This window comes from Mixophyes fleayi, chromosome 8 (assembly GCF_038048845.1).
Source record: "Mixophyes fleayi isolate aMixFle1 chromosome 8, aMixFle1.hap1, whole genome shotgun sequence".
NCBI lineage: Eukaryota > Metazoa > Chordata > Amphibia > Anura > Limnodynastidae > Mixophyes > Mixophyes fleayi.
In genome coordinates this window covers 121248308-121270737 of record NC_134409.1, presented here as the reverse complement: position 1 = coordinate 121270737, position 22430 = coordinate 121248308, and the positions used below count along the sequence as shown (strand labels likewise).

General features: G+C 41.6%; 1 protein-coding gene across 3 annotated transcripts in view; it reads right to left on the bottom strand.

Annotated features, from left to right (window-relative positions):
- Positions 1 to 22430, bottom strand: part of PTPRG (protein tyrosine phosphatase receptor type G) — a 393194-nt gene that overhangs the window by 59129 nt on the left and 311635 nt on the right. For 2 of the 3 annotated variants that reach the window (XM_075183332.1, XM_075183333.1), the window contains exons 12-13: positions 21353 to 22082; positions 7481 to 7613 (exon numbers count right to left, since the gene is read on the bottom strand). In XM_075183332.1, coding sequence (XP_075039433.1) covers positions 7481 to 7613; positions 21353 to 22082 — 863 coding nt within the window. Of the gene's footprint in view, positions 1 to 7480; positions 7614 to 21352; positions 22083 to 22128; positions 22187 to 22430 lie in introns of all 3 variants that reach the window. The other variant, XM_075183334.1, reaches the window with a different exon arrangement.

Below are 22430 nucleotides of genomic sequence, written 5' to 3'. Positions count from 1 at the left end.
ACCCACGATTGTACCTGTATCTTGTTCGGTTTTCCGATCACACACTACTGGATTCCCTTAATCTTCCCAGACGTTAGGCTTAGAGTTACCAGAGACAGCCAATATAAGTAAATATATTGATGAGATACTGGAGGTTTTTTTTTTTTTAGATTAACAGGGAGCAGAACCGCTCTTGGCTCTGGAAATTTAACACCGCTGCTATTGAACCTGTAATGAATGACAACGGCGAGCCAAGGTGCATATACAATTTATGTTCCAAAGTCGCGGAAGGGTCGGCAGAGCCAATGCTGCTTTAATAGAGGTCACCGGAGAGCTGGGGAATTTAATTGTACATGTAATGCAGTGTCTCTCAATTCGCTTATGAAATTGGACGTCTGTTTCTGGGGTTGATGTAGATGTTTTTCTCCTCGGCAGCTCATCAATTAGCGGCTTTAGGAGATGTTATCGGGTGCGGAGAGATAATTAATTCTGCACAGCCAGGTTGTAAGCTACAAATAAGGGGTTAAGGCTGACAGTTCCTATATCTCTGGACTGAGCCAGCGGAACAATTACAAGACACAAAGTCACTTTACCGGAGTACAGTTACAAAGAAAAGGAAATGTGTGAAGCAGCGAAAGAAGTTGGGGGCAGCCATGATTTATTTTAGCACAAAGCGACTTTAAGTAGCAGATTACATTTGTTGTAGTTATTATACCCTCCTAAATTCTCACATCTGAGAGCATTGTGGTTTAGAGGACTCCACATTGCTTACAAATCAAATAAAGTCAGTATTTACATGAATATATCAGTGATGGCCTCCCGGATATACTTCAAGGGCTGCACGTATGGATCTCCTATCTTCAAAAGGCCCGCACACTGCCCTTAATTTTAGGAATTGAAAAACAGCCCAAAAAAGGGAATGCCCACATCACTCACTTCAACAGGAACCTCACTTGCTCTGGGAATTCCAACACAAGCCTTCAGACCCACAAGTGCCACAAAATGCACTCATATGCACTCCGATCCAATCCTATATTTACTTCAAAACTCCCCACACATACCACTCAGACCTTCTCACATGCCCCCAACAAGCCACTCAGACCTCCTCACATGCCCCCAACAAGCCACTCAGACCTTTTCACATGCCCCTAACAAGCCACTCAGACCTTCTCACATGCCCCCAACAACCCACTCAGAACCTCTCACATGCCCCCAACAACCCACTCAGAACCTCTCACATGCCCCCAACAACCCACTCAGAACCTCTCACATGCCCCCAACAACCCACTCAGACCTTCTCACATGCCCCCAACAACCCACTCAGAACCTCTCACATGCCCCCAACAAGCCACTCAGAACCTCTCACATGCCCCCAACAAGCCACTCAGACCTTCTCACATGCCCCCAACAAGCCACTCAGACCTCCTCATATGCCCCCAACAAGCCACTCAGACCTTTTCACATGCCCCTAACAAGCCACTCAGACCTTCTCACATGCCCCCAACAACCCACTGAGAACCTCTCACATGCCCCCAACAAGCCACTCAGAACCTCTCACATGCCCCCAACAAGCCACTCAGACCTTCTCACATGCCCCCAACAACCCACTCAGACCTTCTCACATGCCCCCAACAACCCACTCAGACCTTCTCACATGCCCCCAACAACCCACTCAGAACCTCTCACATGCCCCCAACAAGCCACTCAGAACCTCTCACATGCCCCCAACAAGCCACTCAGACCTTCTCACATGCCCCCAACAACCCACTCAGACCTTCTCACATGCCCTCAACAAGCCACTAGGACCTTTTCACATGCCCTCAACAAGCCACTCAGACCTTCTCACATGATGTCACATGCCAAACAGACCTCCCCCATCAAGCAGTAGAATTGGCGGTATGGTATACCACCGGATACTAGCAGACGTCCACTACTGGTTACAACATAGTACAAATGCAAATTAATACTAATGGACATTTTAGTCATTAAAATCATATCATAATCAAAAATTTCATTTTCAGAAATTATGGTTCCAAGACACATTAGAAGCTGCCATTTCCATTTACTACAGTTCCAGGGGTTTGATCCTCTAGTTTGTTTTTTTTTAACTAAAGGTTCAAACCTCTGGAACTGTGACAAATTAAATGTTTTAAAAGGCTGAAAGCATCATCTGACAATCAGGAAATACAACTTTTAAAGACTATGGGGGACGTTTATGAAAACTATGGGTTACAGTGGGTTGCCTTTCCTTTGTGATCCTGGTTTCATTAATGCTGCAATATATGACTGGACCAATGTGGCCACTGGGCAACTGCTGACAAGTTAATTTCCTACACAATTCCATTACAAGCCGAGGCTTAAAGTTTCTACCCATGAAGAGCAAGTGTGAAAATAACATTTCACATACAATCCTTAGTACACTGAAATTAAATAAACAGAAATTAAACTATTTGAATTTTCACCTATTGTTATTAGTCTGTAAAAAAAAAATCAAAAAAAAATCAGACCCCCCCACTGTTGACACTTCACACAGAAGTACATAAAAAGAGCAACGTTGTGTAGGATTGTAAATGCTTTATTTTACATGACAGTACTCCATTTTGTTGTAGACTTTTCTGCAGGAAGTATTCCCAAGGATTGGACACCCTGTTCACCCCCCCCCCTCAGATTTTGCATTCAGTTACTAGTCAGAACTGTTGTTATTTCTCTCACAACGTTGCCACCTAAAACGCCAAGTATTTGTGTTGTTAAATATGCAAATTGTACCATATGCCAATAGCTGGAGGGCACTACACTGTGTGTGTGTGTGTAGTGTTAACCTAGCAGGAATAATGAATGGAGATTTACTTGTGAAGCAGATGTGCAAAGGGAACAAGTGGAGCCGCCTTATGAAAGGGGTAAGTCACGGGGAGGGCAACCAAGGTCCTAGCCAGCTTGAACAGCGGTGACAAGCCCGTAAATTAGTCCAGGAAAAGGAGTGATAAAACGCCCTGCAGTTACCTGGGAACAGCCTCTCTCCTTATAACATTACCGGAGTCATTTGCATTTAAAAAACGTTAAGAAATTTATTTGATAGCAACATTCAGTTTCAAGGGAAGAGGTAAATCAAGTCGTTCTCCTGTATCTCAATGTTCATATTTCACCATATAAACTGCAGAGGGAAATCAAACAGGAACGCCCGGCTTTGAGGGGTGATTTGTGAGAGTCGATGTGATTTCGGAGCTCGGAGTGGCAGATCAGTTGGATTCATAACTTGTTCTAGGCTGTGAGGCATGGAAGCTCTCTATGCACCCGTCCGCCTATCTTAACAGCTGCAGCTGTGTTTCTCTAAATATCCTTTCTGGATGTAAACACATTAGCGCTGCATAAACACCTTGATTTACTGGAGGAGAGAAGGAATGGTGGCAGACTTATGTACGTGCATCGGGGGCTAAGATCATTAGAGGCTTCCACTGAAATGGTTACATAATGAGCGATAATTACTTTCCAGCACAAATATTCAATTATGTGATATTTCATAAAGCAACATTAATACAATGCAGCATTGATAGAATCTGGGGGTAAATGATGTTCATCTGCTAATGGGTTTTACATTAGTGTTTGTCTACTGGTCACCTACACGGCCATTGTAGTGGAGGCAGACAGTCTGCAGGCTATAACAATATTCATGATAATAATAGTCTTATCCATTCATGGTGAACTAGTGATATCACCAGGACAAGTGGGCAATATCCATAAAATGGAGCTTAGCAATAGGGACTTTGTGCTTCAGCGTTGCCACTAAACGTGGCCAGACAACCACAGATATCGTCAAATTGCCAAAAAATTAAAGATCTTTTACAGGTCAACAGAAATCCAGTTTATCTGCTAAAAGCACCAACAGGCCCCGTATCTGATCTGGCACTCGGTCCTAGAACAGAATGGGTGGATCTCATCTAATGTGCCACCAATGCATATGGACAAATTTTAGGCATTTAAGTGGCAGTATGGGACCCATGTATGATATTTTAGTGAGCTCAGTCCAGAAAATAGCTGCCTCCACTATTTGTAGGCAACATGTACATATATCATATTTGCCCAAGCTCCCAGAATGTCTGGGAGACTCTCGGACTTACGGGAGTGCAGGGCAATCTCCCGCATGGGAGCCTCCATGATGCGATTTGCAGTGAAACGTGTCATTTTGGCCCCACCCTCTACGGCAAAATGTTGCTTTTGCATTATTGCGTCACTGGGGCCGGGTCAAAATGATGCGATTGTAGGTGTATAAAGTTGACAAGTATATATATATGATATAAGATTCCAAGGGGTATATTTGATGAAGCTTCTAAAAAAGGAAAAATTGAGTTGTTGCCCATAGCAACCAGATTCTAGCTATCATTTATCATGTACACTCTACAAAATGACAGCTGAAATCTGATTGGCTGCTATAGGAAACACCTCCTCTTTTCCTTTTTAGACGCTTTAGTAAGTCTGGCCCGAGTCTCTAATAAGACTAACAGCTTATGGTGTAGTCTGCAGTAAACTATATAACTGTACCTGTGTTTATATTATACACCGACAATACTTTATGTTTAAACATTGAAAATATACAGATTAGCATTGTCCCAAAAAAAAAAAAAAAAAAAGCAAGTATAGAGTTCTCAACTGTCCCTAATTACCAGGAACAGTCCCACGGTTCACATGCTTGGAACAAAGGGTCACTAGAAACTATTTAAAAATGTTGGCAACTATGTCAAGATGGTGACTTGCAAAATAATTCAAACCATTGACTAATCTTCTTATTGAACAAATCCTACACAGAAAGTATGTTCCTTGTAATATTTTTTTATATTAAATACTTAAAATTAGTTGCTTTTTTTTCATATTTATTTTTTTGGAATGCAACATTGCTCATCTTAAGAAAACAAAACTGAAATATGCTGTTGGCAGAAGTATTTAATCCCCACACTTGGTAGAGCCAATGTTTCTAACAATAAGAGCTGTAAGACGTTTGGGGGTATATATGTCCCAGTTTTGCACACTCAGGTTTGCTCCAGGGATAACAGGTTAGTCAGGTGATGCTGGTGCACCCTGATTTTATAGTAGTGCCACATATTTTTCGTAGGATTGAGATCATACTTGCCAACTCTCCCGGAAAGTCCGGGAGACTCCCGAAATTCGGGTCAGTCTCCCGGGGGAGCTGGCATTTCTCCCGGATCCAAGATTTCACAGATAATCGCGTCACGCGATTCTCGGTGAATCACGCCATTTTGGAGGGCGGGACGAGGCCAATCGCTTCATTTTGGCCCCGCCCCCTTGACGTACAGCACGTTTTCGCGGGGGTGGGGCCAAAATGACGCGATTGGCCTTGCCCTGCCCTCCAGTCACGCCCCCAACTCCCGGAAGCAAGTTTCCGGGAGTTGGCAAGTATGATTGAGATCAGGGCTTTGTCTGTAGGACATTCACCTTTTTGCTTTTGATCCACTCCAAAAGTTGGCTTAGTGTTTGTGATCAGTGTCCTGCTGACAAGTTTCTTAAAAAGCAAATCCTCTTGCAGTATTTTTCACCATCCATTCTTAGTTCCGTTTTAAACATGCCCAGTTCATGCTGCCGAAAACCATTCCCCCAATCATAACGCTGCCACCACCAAACTTCACTGTAGGTATGGTGATTTCCTAGGTGTGGGCAGTGTTTGGGCCACACATTCCGCTTTGAACTTTGGCCAAAAAGCTCCATCTTCACAAGCTGTTCCCTGGGTCACACTCATGCTGGCAAAGTTCAGGGGGTATATTCACTAAACTGTGGGTCTGAAAGAGTGGAGATGTTGCCTATAGCAACCAATCAGATTCTAGCTGTAATTTTGTAGAATGTACTAACTAAATCAAACTCTCAGATATGGTTTTGTACCTTTTTACGAATGTATACATTGTATTGCTTTATCTCAAACTCCTCCAGGATGCGCTTTAGTCTTTATTTTCACAACTGTACTTACACATTCACAACCAGAATAAAGATTCCTTAGCTATCAGGGGTTTTATCCCGTAAATGTGGCAATTATTTAATGATTCACTACTGGAGATCAATTGTAAGGCAGCTATAGCCTAGCTTGGCGATTACTTTTCACCAGTGTAAACTTCCAGCTTCCACAATGCAGGGATTAAATACTTCTGCAAACGGCCTGTTTCCTTTTCTTCCCCTTAAGTTGTATTTGCATCATAAATCAATGTCATATTAAAAAAAAAGCACTTTGAAATAAAAATGTCAGAGAAAAACATTTTAGTGTATACGGTTATTCAGTAAAATTAGGGAATTGGCCAATGGTCTGAATATTTTTGCAAGGCTCTGTATCATTGTGATTAACATTATGGACACTTAAATAAATAAGCATTGATAACATCATAGCGGAAATGCCAAGTGAAAGTAGACCTGATTTGCCACCAGAATAGGTGCTGAGGGTAATTAACAAACATTTAACAAACACATACTTTGCAACTTTAAAACTCAAATTGTAAGTGGAAGGGGGGGCATAGGGGCAGACTGCATCATTTTGGACCCTCCCCTACAACAAAATGCCACGTTTGAGTCATCGCACCGGGGACCAGACCAAAATAACGGAATTCACTGCAAATCATCATTGAAGCCACTGTCCGGCCAACTTCATTCATGCTCTCCTGGGGGTCCGGGGGCACTACCTGAAATTCGTGAGTCTCCCGGAAATTCCGGGAGAGTGGGCAAGTGTGAACAAATATTTCAAGCTCCTAACCCTGTTTTGGCTAAATTGCCACGGAGTGTGCTTGACTGCATGTATATCATTTATTAACAATAGGTTATATTTACATCTTTATATGTCAATGATATAGAATCAGCCCCTATGTGATTATGTTGTTGCTCTGTTTGCTTTAAAAAGACACAGCAAACTCTAAATGCCAGGCTGCAACAGAGACCTCTAATCACAGCTGACTGAGCGGAACGACACCACACAATACATAGCCGCAGATCACGCCCAATACGTAGAAATAAACAAAAATTGACATTCAAATTAGTTCTGAAAATTTGAATGCCGGAGCGTTTTAGACACACGTTATACTTTACCCTGGCACAGAGTCAAGAAATATTACATCAAAAGTGAACACACTACACTTAAAATCACAGGAAATTCTCCCTCCGAGGCTGAATAAATCCGAAAGGAAAACTTTAAATGCTAAAATCTGCACAATACGCATGTCTGTGCATTATGGAAGAAGTCCACAGTCTGGACATTGTTGACATTAGCCAGACCACCTTGTTTAACAACAACAATTTTAACAGGGTTTCTAGAGGGAAGTGGGAAAGCCTTCATTATAAAGACTAAACAGGCTGAGGTAGGATATAAGAAGTCACATGGTTTTATAAAAACACTCTACTTACAGCCTCGCTCTTCACCGACTTTTAATATCCATATTACGGAACACATAACCCCATGTATCATATCCTTTATCATATCAGTATTCCTGGCACAGACTAACGCAAGGTAATGTCTCACCTCCAGTAGACCAGCACTGCAAGCAGCAGAATCAGGCAGAAGAAGGTCAACGCTGAGACCACCATCAGGGGGACGATCCACTCCAACTTGCTGGAAGAGGGGCGGCTGGCCATGCTCGTGTTATGCTGGTCATCTGTCAAGTAAAAGCCACAGCAACAAATAAACATATAAACAAACAAGACGGCACACAAATCGTCATCAGCTCTTTCCATCCCGTTGAGGACCTAAAGATCTTTCTCTATCCATTCCAAATTTTTTTAATACACCAATGGACTTGGTTCCTTATTCTTTAACGGACAGTCACCTGTATAACAGCCTGACTCCCTGCGTCTGCATCTATAGCCTGCAAATACGTTAGGGTCCGACAGCACAAGTGGACAACCATTGGGCCCTAGGGCCACATGGAGCCCTCTGACTCATCACCTGTGGCCCTCAACTCTTTCCTGATTTATTGTCAGATTTGTTATAGCTGCTGATATTTTATTTCTTGGACTAAATGTATTGTATTACGTTATTACAGAGATTAATGTGTGGCCCTTTTGAAGTATAGAGGGCCACCCATGCGGTGTATCAGATTGCTCATCACTGAAAGAATGAATAGTGAATATACACAGTATATAGTTCAGACGACTGTGCCTAGCTCCCAACTGTCTTGATTTTGGCGGGACAGACCTCAAAGGGGGCGGAGCTTCTGCAGAAATGGGAGGACTTTCATTATAAAAGTGGGCGGATTGGGGGTGGGACTTTTCATGTCCCGATACTCCGTGTTGGGCGGCAGGTCAGATTGATAAAGATGTAATTATCGCCTTACAGTGTTTGGTATTGTTAAGCTGTTGGCAGATCATTGTGACATTAGCAGGAAACACTACTTTCTCGCTACACTCCTGGTCAACTCTCATTCAGAATTTGCACATTTTAAAATAAAACGCTAAATGTATTTTAGTGATAGTCAAACAGCTGTCAGGTAACACAATTCTGGTATGAAATGGCGTAGTAATACAAGACACTACATGTGATTTGTTTTGGCATTTACAAAATATGAAAGGCACTCAGCTCTATTAAACACAGCAGCATACGGCTGGAGAGCAGTCCCATTCATAACACTGCCGAGATTACTTTACCTGGTGTTATAATTTACGACAATGACATTTATTAATGGGGAAGTCTATTATAGACCGGTAATGAATTGCCGGTGCACTAATTACAGGAAATTACCAGGTGTCACACAGCAAGACTGCAGAATCCAATAAATAACCAAATTGTGCAAAACCAAAAAAGGTGATACTGGAACACAACGGTCAGAAAGTACAGAGGGGGAAGGGGGGGGCAGAGTTGATAGCACAGCATGGGGTTATTCTGTTTGCATATCTAGGCCAGTTAGCAGCAGCCACCGATCCTGCCCTTTAAAAGACAAGTCTTGCAGGGGGATAATCAGTAAGAAGCATGGGGTTAGTGAGGATCTTCCGCCGAGACGAAGGATGACTTTTAGACATTTCCAAAAATTAATTAGTATGGTAGTATCTAATGTAATATGACAGCTCGTGTGATCATAGAGGGATGAGATGGGGCTTATGGAAGAAACGGATGCTCTGTGCACAATGTGCGGTCATTCATAGCAACCCGTTTCTGACATTTTCCTAGCACAGTTTAGAAAATTAAATAAAATATCTGGCTTGCTTAACCTTTTTTTTTTGCAGTGTAATTTTATTACATTTTATTAAATATATAGTGCTAATTTTACTAAAGTGGACCCATAACCCATGTGATGGGTCCTTTGTTCTAAAGTAGAGGTGGTTTGGGTAATTAGCATGCTAGTCAGGCAGTTTAACATGTTAAACGGCTTAGACAAAATGCTGATTGGAGCCACTGCTTGTCCTCCTGCTTTATACCTGTGAGATCATAGCACCAGCTGGCTATATTATTAGTAATAGTAAGGGTGCTAACTGTCCATCTCACTCTACTACAGTCTGGAAAATAAATAAAGAGATCTCTTTAAATCAGCGTTATAAGCACTGCACACAATGGCAGCAGAAATCGGTAATGAAAAACAAAACTCAAATACCAGGGTTAGGAGCTGATTTTATTGCCTAGATTGCAAGTAAATACTCTTTAAAGTTGATGCTTCCTGGTCATGGGTTAACCTAAGCCTCGTCTCCTCCTGAAGCCGGCGACCCTTCATTGGAATTACCACTATTATCAAGCTATCGTCCACTAAGGCTGGCCGCATTCTGTTCTCTAGGACAGACAGTCTGGGGACATTGGATGCAATCAGGTTTCACCAAAGGCTTGTAAGTTCTCCAGGCAATCCTGCCTGGGGAACAGGAAACTGGAGCGGTCTTGTAGGCATATACAGTATATCTTAAGAGTGGGGGCTACACGGGAGGGACTAATAACACCGCCAAGTACAGCTTCAGTAGGTGGTTTCAGAGTAAATGTGAAAGGGAGCTACCATCAGTGAATGTAACATGGACATCAAGAAAAGACAGACACGAGGACCCACATCGGAAGAGGAGACCTAGGGTGTTGTGCTGGTAACATGGAGAGAGATTTCAGAACATACATAGAGATATAGAGAAAGAGACAAGTATTACTGAAAAAAACATACAGGATTTAAATAGAAATAAGGCACAACAGAGACACGGTACAGATAAATGACGGTAAATTTATGACCACACTTGGAATTTTATTAACGGACTTTGCTAGCCTAAAGAAATAGAGTGTTTTGTGCGCCTGTTTTGTAAGTCTTGGCCCATAGCGAACAGTGTGTGAGTGCGCAACAATAACACAGACTCACTCTACCAAGAGCTTATCACACAAGGCTTTTCTCAAGTGCGTTCCAAATAGAAGGCGACTCAAGAAAACTGCTGTGAAAATTGCGTGGCAGAAACTCAGGGATCACAGTTATGACTTAAAAGTTAACATTATAGAGAACTATAACACAAGTGATGTTAATATATGCATAAACAACTGTAAATATCATCTGTATAAACGGTTCTTATGTCATCGCTTATCAGACAGGTGTTTCTAACACTGACGTGATGTCATCGGTGTATTATAAGAAACAGTAAATCCTCTGCTGTATATTATTATGGATATTAGACGTCACCTCAGAGACCTGTATAAAAGCACAAGGCTGATATTCACCATTGACTATCCATATAATTGACAGTTGGGAGTACATTATCTCATATTCACCCCTCCTGGTCAATTTTAATATGCAATCCTTACATATGAATTTGGTTAATCTCCAACACCTGTAATATATGCAAGAATATCTGACAAAACAATTAATCCAAAATGACCGCGTTATACCAGATGTAGGCAACCTGTGGCTTACCAGCCGTTCTGGAACTACAAGTCCCAGCATGTCCTCCACAGCACCCTTTAATGGGTCTTGTAGCTCCAGGACTACAGGTGGCCTAAACCTGTGTTATAGAAACGTTCATCCACCAGAATCCACATTATAATACAGACACACAATGGATCCCAAGATCACAACAGAACAGATTTCATACAGCAACAAACAGCCATACAACAAGCAGCATACGCCGCTATAATGAAATCTAAATTTCCATAGTACACAGCTAACACAGAACAGGCCGCTACAAATTAATACGAGTTAATACATAAAATACGAGTGGATTCAACTTGAAACAGCATCTTCTTACAAAGAAATCAATCAAGATATTCCATAAAGTGTGCTTTGATAAGGCTACCGACAGGAAAAGATATGCTGTGCATAGGGAAAACTACTTCCCCCATTATTAAAACGCTGTCTCAAATATCATCCGTTGTAAAAAGCTCCTGAAACTTTGCGATTGTCACTAGAACTCTTTCATAATAAAGCAACACATTTTACATTTAGCAATGATTTTAAACTACTTAAAACCAATTGTATACTTAGACCTACTAGGCTTCTTGTCCGTCCTATAGATATTTATAAAAACATTACTGCATTTATTCAGGAACAGAAATTTTTAGAATTGCAGCAGGCTGTTAAAAATCGTTAGATGTAGTTGAAACAGCTCCATGTGCTAATTTTTTTTGTTTGACATTCTAATGAAGTTTTTATTAGTGTTAATAAATTAGGCTATAAAAGCTAGACATGCCATCATTAATTTGTAATGTATATTTAAATCCCACACTAACCACATTTCCACATCTAGAATCAGAGGCTAAATTTTTGCTGGCAGAGGAGGATAGACGAGGAAAATAGAGGAGAGAGAGAACGGCTGCATAATATAATTTTGCTTTTGAAGCATCAACATACCCCGAAAAGATAAGATTGACTAAGATCCTCTCTTCTACACAGGACACCTTTAAGTACTGCTTGTTGCAGATCTGTATCAGATTGGATGGAGCACCAACACTATTTCCTAAACTTGGCCAGAACCTCAGGGGGGTCAGTGCGGAGCTGACCCTGGGGGCTTTACATTTTGAAATAGTGATCTAGGAAACAATTTTCATTGCCGAGTGCTGTGGATGTGGTTTCACCAGATCCAAGTTTAGAGTTAAAAGGAATGTATAGCACAGTGTATTGTTAAAGGGGAACTCTCCCTTTGGTCAAGTTTATATTCCAGGCAGATTTGTTTTAGGTTTGCCATATACCTTTAATATCACAACAGATAAGTCACGTGGCAGCACGGTGGCTAAGTGGTTAGCACTTCTGCCTTACAACACTGGAGTCATGAGGTCAATTCCTGACCATGGCCTTATCTGTGAGGAGTTTGTATGTTCTCCCTGTGTTTGCGTGGGTTTCCTCCGGGTGCTCCGGTTTCCTCCCACACTCCAAAAACATACTAGTAGGTTAATTGGCTGCTAACAAATTGACCCTAGTCAGTGTGTGTCTGTGTGTGTGTGTGTGTTAGGGAATTCAGACTGTTAGCCCCAATGGGGCAGAGACTGATGTGAGTGAGTTCTCTGTACAGCGCTGCGGAATTAGTGGCGCTATATAAATAAATGATGATGATGATCAGTCCAGGTATGTGCATTGGAAAGTACTGTATCTATACACAAAGCAGATCTATTATCAGACACCTGGAAAATGAAAATAAACAAATCTGTCTGGAAGATATTACCCCCCCGAAGATGGAGCCCCCCTTTAATTGGATAGCTTCTGCCTATCCTGACCTATTAATTTTCATGTTAACGTGATAATAAATAGCATACAGGTCAGATGTCATCCTTCGCTGATCAGAACAATCTGCACTGCCTGGCATTTACATTGATTACATGCACCTTACAAATTATGGAGAGAGAGAAGAGACTTTAGAATGGCACTGGCAAAATTGACTGCCGAAAGATCAAAAATGTTTCATCACTTATGTTACTGAAACAAAATAATAATAATAATAATGGGGGAATGAAGTGTGTATATGACAATTAATCAACTTCTACTTCTCTAAGATACGATATGCTTATTGAATTGGAGCATAAAAATTATTCGCCAGGATTTTTTTTTGAGAATTGAGTCCTTTTAAACCAAGGTCTATTTTATATACTGTGTGATGTAATAGACAGGGTCTATTTTACCAATGCCAAACACAGGTTAGTGGGGTCTCAGGCCCACCCTACTCTGACACCTATGCTACTAAATGCTGGATCCTGGTCACCTGAGGACACGTTCTGTGGTTGCATGGTGCAATATGAGCTCAGCACGATGACCCAGGGGAAAGCCGGGAGGGTCCGGTGAGGGAAAAGATGGAGCGAAAAGTGCTTGAAATGAAAGAGCATAAAGCAGATGAAAGAGTATTGAGACCTTTATTAATTAAGCTCAATATGTTACAATACAGAATTCACTGCAGATAGAAAGTTCTTACAAGTTCATCAGTAATGATAAAATTCTAAATCGACCAGTCCCGTTACTACACATTTACATCAATTTATACATTTTTACACTTTTATTTCATGTTTGTCCCCCAGGCGGAGGTTTGTAGTCACAAGTTTCATAAGTATATTTGTTCATCTCTTTGGTCAGTCTGTGTATAGGACCGGGATAAAACACTGGGAAACTACAATATGATGCAGATGTATTGTACAAAATTATAGGAAAGTTTAATAATTACTTCTAGCAGTAAATGGCGTTCCCTCTGCCCACTGCACCAGATCCTTAATGGGGCTCCGTGACCAGAAGGAACAGGTGAACCAACATGTACTAACATACGTTCACCTGTTTCAATATAACGCCAAGGTCAATACTTCACTGAAGCTAGGACAAATGAAGCACTGAGCATCCTGGGTAAGGAGAAGGAGTGGAACAATGTACATTAAGTTAGTTTGTATTAGAAGTTTAAGTTTAGGTGAAGAAAATATCTACTAAAAGACATTTCTACAAAGTATGTACGAAGGTTACTCCCATGCTCAGCCTGCCTTTTCAGTGAGGTGGGTATTGGTGACTAGACTCGGCCATTTTGAAAGGAGCCATTAAATGAATGGCAAAGGTTGTTCCTTGTGACAGAAAGAATCAAGTATAAAATGCATCACTATGTCCATAATCTAAACATACAACACACCCTGAAAGTTCCAGGGCAAGAGATTAAGGGGTAGATTTAGCAAATCTTCTAAAAAGGAAAAACTCAGGTGTTGCCCATAGCAACCAATCAGATTCTAGCTATCATTTGCCAGATTGCACTTGATAAATGATAGCTAGGATCTGATTGGTTGCTATGGGCAACAACTCTACTTTTCCTTTTTAGAAGGCTTGATAAATCTACCCTTAAGTGTAAAGTCTTTATCTGTGGCATAGACAATAAAATATAATTGAAATTTGCAATACCCATAATAAAAATAAATAAATCACATTTCAATTAAATTAGTTTTGCCATAATAACCAAAAGTACTTAGTGTATTACTATACAGGGGAGCCACATATATACACTTATAATGGTGATACTACAACTCCATCAAATAAAATAATTCAATATATCTTAATATTTTGAATAATAGAGGGGTCCCATTATAATGAAACAGGAAGCTGGGACACATTTGACATTTTATCAGCCTTCAAGTTATCAGTTCTTTGCCTTCCAAATACTGTAAAACAACCACAGAGAGAAATCCTGACTAGATCTGTTAATCTGACTGGACCATAAGTCTGAATTATATATAGTATAAGCATAAAGAATAATGTAAAGTTCAATATTATTGAAAAACCCTTAATGTGTCCTATACAAGTCAGTGAGGAGAAAGGAACAAGTGTTTAAGCTTCTAAATCAAAACAAAACAAAATAAAAAAAGAGCAATTACTGTAAACATGTAATTATTTTGTTTTTATACTTAAATATGTTTTCAGTTACAAGTTTAGCTGCTAGAAAGTTGTTTTGTTGTGCAGTGATTTACAATCTGTTCATTGTAGGGGCCGCAAACACAAAAATAAAAATACGCAGCTTACGGAAAGACAATCTCTCCTGATGCAAATCCTGGCAAACGGCTCTTATGTATAGTCTGATACTAATAAAATAACGTTAGAATGATCATTACAGCAGAGACGACATAACTGCACCTTACTGACTGCTTATTATACTAGCGTTGAATTTGTACGTTAATGAGAAATAATAGTACTGTGAGCACAATAACGGACAGAGGAGGTGCTGAGGAAGTGTAAGCACATGTTGTCACTAGCACACAATGCAAATAGTGTCTGTGCGGAGTTTAGTGCAATCACACATGGATTGCACAATTGTTCTGCCTGTTTAGCACGCTCACTACTCTTAGACGTGTGTGAATGGCTGCACAGATAAACATCCAGTAGAACATCTGGATCCCATATTCTCCTTCAATAACTTATACTTTTTCTACTTCCCATGTACTGTTCAACACGTTAAGTTATAAACTCGGGTATTTTACTATCAGGACGTCCACTTGCTTTCCTGTCAACTTTTCCCAAATGGAAAATTGGGACAAATTAGGTCATGTCTGTTATCGAAGAAATCCATGGACAAAATCAGCCCTAAATACCCTCATTTTGGGTGTATTAAATATCTGTATCTTTAGACAATAACCCTTTGTGGCTAAAAAACCCCCCCATTTGGACTGTCCACCGAAAATCATAGATTGTAAGCTTGCGAGCAGGGCCTTCTCACCTCTTTGTCTGTTTTACCCAGTTTGTTCATTAGTTTACTGTGTTCGCCGCCAATTGTAAAGCGCTACGGAATATGTTGGCGCTATATAAATAAATGATGATGATGATCAATGTTGCCAGGCAACTACGTATTAAGGGGAAGGATTTTCATTCCTGATTTTGTTTTTTAATCGCACCGTTTTCACTGGGCATAACTATGCCTTTCCTGAATCCCCTATGCCTCAAATGAGTAAATGGTATTGAAACCGCCGCCCCTGAGCCAACGCCAGGAAAGCGCCGACCCCGAGCCAACGCCAGGAAAGCCACGCCCCCGAGACAACGCCAGGAAAGCCACGTCCCGGAGCCAACCCCAGGAAAGTCACGCCCCCGAACCAACCCCAGGAAAGCCACACCCCCGAGCCAATCCCAGGAAAGCCACGCCCCCGAGTCAACATCAGAACCTCTTTACTCTCTTGATCTCCAGGCCCTTTAAACTTTTTGTGACTAATTCATAAACCTTAGAAACACCCAAATCCACTCATCTTCCAGAGCAAAAAAAAATCACTCCCTTCCCACACAAGGTGCACAACGCCAGGGCAAATTGTAATAGTGTGACTGCAGCATAATTGCTCTCGTTTATGGCTTTGTAAATGAACCCCAAATTTTATAGTAAATAAGATCTTGTACAACTAACAGCAATGCTGAAATCTGAAAAATTAAGGTTACTGTAAGCTCCTGTGATACATGGCTGAGTGCACAAGTGGAATGTGGGTCTTAGAGACAGGGCCATTGCCCACCACCACCTCTTCTACTAGAGATTTAGTGGTGTGTGTAAGAAGCTGACAATGGTGTTGTGCTACCAGTGATGATATCAGCTTAACTGGGGAATGAATATAAATACGTATAGGGCGGGATTGTTTTTAAAGGCTTCAGAATGATCTGAAATTGAAGATGAGGAAACAAAGAGCTATGCAGTCAGAAACTGCCGGTAGGTGAGACATTAAATGTAAATGTTAGCACAGATCTGTGTTCACGCCAGTTGGATAAAGTTAATTATAAAGTCATACAAATTACTGCACAAAGCCAATGATTAATGGGCATATTTACTACCCACGAACATTAAAGTGCCTTGCTGCACAGCCCCGCTTAATGTTTGGCCTGAAAATGCATTAATGAGCCACTTTACTGATAAAAGGAGCCAATAAAATGTGCTGTGGTCAAAATACTTAATATAATAGACACATTAGGTCATTAATAGCTAGCTGCAACCCGAAAAGGACTAGACCCAAACTCCAGCCCCAGGTGGTTATTAAAGATGAACTAAAGGGATCGAAATGTCTTGCTTGACACTGGGGGTCTAAGCTGGTCATTTTGGGAGCCTCCATCAGAATTTAATTAGAATTTGCCATCTGAAAGTTGCTGCTTAATGGTAGTCCTTTTTTTTATTTTATTTTTCTATAAATGCTATTTAGAACAAATGAGAGCAACTGATTCTGCACAGAGATTACGTATACTTGCTTTGTCATGATAGAATGAAATACCAGCCATAAACTCCAATAGAACAGTGCCCCTAGTGGACAAATTAGCAATAACTCTCTTTACCAAGGAATAACTTGAAACAAAAGAAAATATCTGTTCAAAGGCACCCCTCTGTATATTCAGCAAGAACTCTAAAAAGCATCATTTATTTTGTAACGTCATGTTGCAGGGTCTGTTCCCTTTAATAAAGATCTACAGTTTGTATTTGCCACAGCCAAAGACTGCAATATTTACACTCTATGGGGCATATTCAATTCCGATCTCGATCCGCGGTAACGCGCGTTACCGCGGAAAATGCGCACTACTGCCGGTAATACGGTACCGCAATAACGCAGATTTTCGTACGCAGCCCCATGGGCTGCGAACGAAAATCTGCGTTATTGCGGATTAGGTTCGCGGCCCGTTCCGGATCGGAATTGAATATGCCCCTATAGGTTACAGCACATATGCATCTTGTAGCTGATACTTTATCCCATTGTCACATAAAACAGGAAATAACATTTGCTGGATATGGGTGCAATGTCCTGGTGAATTTAGGACAAAGTAGCGCAGTGGCCGGCCCTCCCTTACGTATAAGCCACTAGACCAGTGTTGGCTAACCTGTGACACTCCAGGTGTTGTGAAACTACAAATCCCAGCATACCCTTCCTGCAATAAGCTGCTATATACTGGCAAAGCATGCTGGGACTTGTAGTTTCACAAACACCTGGAGTGTCACAGGTTAGTCAACACTGCTCTAGACGAAGGAACTGCTCTGGATTCATAATAAGTTCTATATAGTTAATGCATTGGATGGTTTTATTTTTAAACAAATGTTTTATTATTAATTGCTACCCTAATCAAGCTAATCGTTAAGGCCACACATACATCTATAGAGTATTGCTGCAACTAAAAAAGTTCCTAGTTTAGATGAATATATTGGCAGCTGATAAGATGGTCATTTAGATGATTAACTGATATACCTTGAATTTAGTCCTGTATCACTGTTTTCCCAGGTCATTTAATTATTCTCTGCCATTTTCAATACATGAATACTGCAGTAATCCACTAAACAGAGCTGGCAGGGGTCGGCAGAGGGGCAGGTAGTAGCATGTCCTGGCTTTTTTGTGATTAAGCAGTTATTAGATTTCAGACTTCATGTCGGTATATATCCCGAACACTTAAAAAACATCTCCCAACCGTCAAGATTTAGGCGGAACAATCCCAATTATAAATACTTTCCCACCGACCGTCGGAATGTTGAGTGTTATGTACCGCTCACTGTCGTACTGCATAGCACGCTAACCGCAGGCCATGTGCACCTGCCATGGACAGGCACGGCGAGTAATGCGTTTATTTAGGGGAGGGGGCAGCCTATCGTATTAGGCACTCAGCAGGTGGGATCACACCTCCTTTTCTGAGCAGAGTGTCCGTGTCCTAATTACAAAACGTCAAATGTTGGGAGGTATACCTAATATATGCCAATATTCCACAGATAGAAGTCAATTGGAGGTGTCTTTCTGGGAGCATGGCCTCCCCTTACAATCACCATTTCAGCCCCTGAATTTTGTGAGCCCTCCAAGCTCTGGTGGATTGAAGATTCTCGGACCATTTCAAGTGGTTGTCAATAGGTGTAAATGGGTGATTGGTTTAGATGGGTGGAGTGGAGGGGGCCATCCAATCAGGGCAGGCTTCATAGTAGAGCTACGGCTGACCACCTTTTCTGGCACCTCCAATTCACTGGAACCTGAGGAGCTCACAATCTATGGTGGTTCTTGCAGCAATGATAAGTTAAGGCTGAGGGTCACAAGATAGGTGCTTTGGGGATCTAAGCATTTGGTTGATTCTTATATGGTAGACATGCTAGACGGCATTCTCCTTTAACCAAATCCCGTCTAGTGAAACCTTTATATTCACCTGTAATATTGTGAATGTTTCAACAATGGGCGGACCCTTAACTTCATATTATTCTGCAAATCCTCCTGTTAGATACTCTCCCTCCAAGAACTGATCATTTGCTCTATTCAATATTAAAAAAAGATTAATTGTATAGAGCATTCCATTATATGATATGGTTAATATGGGATGTCTGCAGATCCATCAAACTGAAAGATACAATTCAGGAAATGTACTCTACAAATTAACTAAGGCCCCAGGTAAATTTGCATAACATTTTTGGAAAAACATTAGAGTGTTTTAAATCTCCTTCAATTCAATTAGCGACCCTATTTTAGTTGGTAAATTCTACAACATTTTGTAATAAATGACACCAATCCAATAAATAAAGAGTTAACAAAGTGCTACAAAAGGTATTTGTTTCTGATATAACAAAGAAAATATATGTCCAAAGTAGAGCAGTAAAAAACAAAACAAAAAAACAAGTCAAACTATTGGTGAAAATATTATCTTCTTACTTCCATAAACGTTGTCAATGTTCGTTACTGCTAATGTAATCCAGTAGTCTATATTAGCATTCAGTGTTCAGAAAAGCTGCCCTCTACTGGTGGCACTCTGATTTATTGTTTAAAGACAGCTGATTAAATAAACCACATTTTTTTTACATACTGCATTGCACACTGTTCCAAAAATGTACATTAAACCATTTCCTAAAATTATGTAATTTTTCCAACATTTACTGGAACACTATATTTTTTTTTATAGAGAAATGTGTGCACCTATGTTCACTGTGCATGTATCACAGGGGATTTAACTGATAAAAAATATTGATTAAAACAAAAAGGTAGAAGTTCATCTTAGAAACAAAATACATATATATGTTTGTAAATATTTTTTGTGAGCGCAGCCATTCTGTCCTCTGACCGGCAACGTGGGTCCTATTCCTAGTGCTAAGAAACTATAAATACCTTTACCTGTGTGGATGACTATATATACAATCCACATAAAAATGAGTACAGTAGAAGTTCTTATCGATCAAAGGTGGAAGTCTATTAACACTCGTTTCCTTAGGTGAGCTAGAGGATTTAAATTAAATGGTGCTGATATTATCTCAACTATTCAAAGTCTGTAACATGATTTCCCATAAACCAATGGAGAAACCAATCACACAAGCTGTGACTGCACACCTGTCCCCTTATATAGGGGCCCCAGAGTCCACCTGTCCCCTTATATAGGGGCCCCAGAGTCCACCTGTCCCCTTACATAGGGGCCCCAGAGTCCGCCTGTCCCCTTACATAGGGGCCCCAGAGTCTGCCTGTCTCCTTACATAGGGGCCCCAGAGTCGGCCTGTCCCCTTACATAGGGGCCCCAGAGTCGGCCTGTCCCCTTACATAGGGGCCCCAGAGTCGGCCTGTCCCCTTACATAGGGGCCCCAGAGTCGGCCTGTCCCCTTACATAGGGGCCCCAGAGTCGGCCTGTCCCCTTACATAGGGGCCCCAGAGTCGGCCTGTCCCCTTACATAGGGGCCCCAGAGTCGGCCTGTCCCCTTACATAGGGGCCCCAGAGTCCGCCTGTCCCCTTACATAGGGGCCCCAGAGTCCGCCTGTCCCCTTACATAGGGGCCCCAGAGTCCCCCTGTCCCCTTACATAGGGGCCCCAGAGTCCCCTTGTCCCCTTACATAGGGACCCCAGAGTCCACCTGTCCATTTATATAGGGGCCCCAGAATCCGCCTATCCACTTAAACGTGATTACACATCCAAAAAAGTTATAGACGAGGAAAGAAAGGCGCTGCAGAGATATTCATAATAAAACTGCCCCACTCAGAGCCATATGTAGATAATGACTACACGTCTGCATGTATGTCTGTGTGAGGCTTCGTATCTATATCCTGTTCTTCTATAAAAAGACATAAGTCACTGTGCTTGTGTGCGCTCAGAGGATTCCATTCGCACATACTCGTGTGCACATCAGAGTGTACAAGCCCTTGCACTTACAGTCACCATCTTTCTGCTTCATAACATAACCCACACTGTAGGTCACAATAGCACAGATTTATTTTTACGATAATCTCCGTTTTAATCCCAGTTAAATCAGAAAGAATAAAAAGTACATCATTCTGAAAGATCATGAACACAGTTGGAAGGTACCTAACATTGGTTACAAAAACAAGAGAGTCAGAAAATGACTAAGAGACAAAGATTAAAAGAAAGGAGCGGGGCAATGTCAGGAGACAGAACCGTGAGGTTAGCGCTATGTACAGGAATTCTCAGCAAAGGTTAGTTCTATGTACAGACGTTTGGACCAAAGGAAACATTCTTTTAGTAAGAAAAAAGTCAGTGGTTTTAAGGACACAGAAGATACTGGCTTAGCCCCGTAGACCATAGATCTAGTCACCAACCTGGATAAACAGTGATGAATCTGTTGTCCGAGCCATTCCCGTCATTTGTCGGAATATATGTACTGTGATCCAAATCATAATCTTCTGTGGACGGCACTATGGTTTGTGAAGGGACTACAGATCCAGCGGCTGCGTCCCAGTCTCTGTCATCTATTAAAGAAGTATTTTGTTTCTGCTCGGAGTCATTAATAGTTTCATTTGTGCCAGCTTCCCGGAGGCCACTGGTGGTGGTAGTAACCGAGGCGGACTCGGTTTGATTTTGCACCTCTGTAGAATGTGTGGCTAAACCTTTTTCCTTCTTTTCACTGTCCTTCTCGTCCTCCTCATCCTGCTCATTCTCCTCCCCCTTCTCATCTTTCTCTCCTTCCTCAGCCCCCTCGCTGGCCTTTGTGGGCGAGGCGTCGTTGTTGTCGGAGCCTGCGGACGGCAAAGGTTCAGTAGTGGAAACGACAGTTTTGGCGGCATGCTTACTGGCAGAGGAGGAGGAAGTGGGGAGGCGAGTGGGCCACACAGTGCTAGGGAAAGAAGGTAAACCGCCACCGCTGAACCCAAGGCCAGCAAGCAAAGTACTCGTCACCACAGAGGCCACCGTGGCTTGGCTCCCACTGGAAGAGGGGCTCATCCCGGTAGCCATGGAAACAAAAGAAAAGGGGATGCCTGAGGAGGTCCAGGTAGAGGATCCGGAACTGATTGGGGCCATGTCGGCAGAGGCAGCAGGGGAAGCGGTAGGCTTGGAGAGGAAATATAAGAGAGAGAGAGAAGGGTCAGTACAATACCTGCAATGATACTTTTATAAAGTTTCCTGCTTAGTTTCTTTTTCCGAACTTTATCACTCTGTGTTAAAAATAAAAAGAAGACACTGTTTCCAGTCATAATAATACGCTTTACGGAATCCAGTATAAATATATTTCTCTACTATGCCTCCCCTCCAGCAATTTACTTAGCTTTTATTTGTTCTCTTTTATTCATTATGTTAATGAGATCTGGCTAAGGACCCCATTAATTACAGATTATTACCCAAAAACACACAACAGATGTCCTCCATGCTGCATCCAACCTGAGCATTTGAAATGCTCCG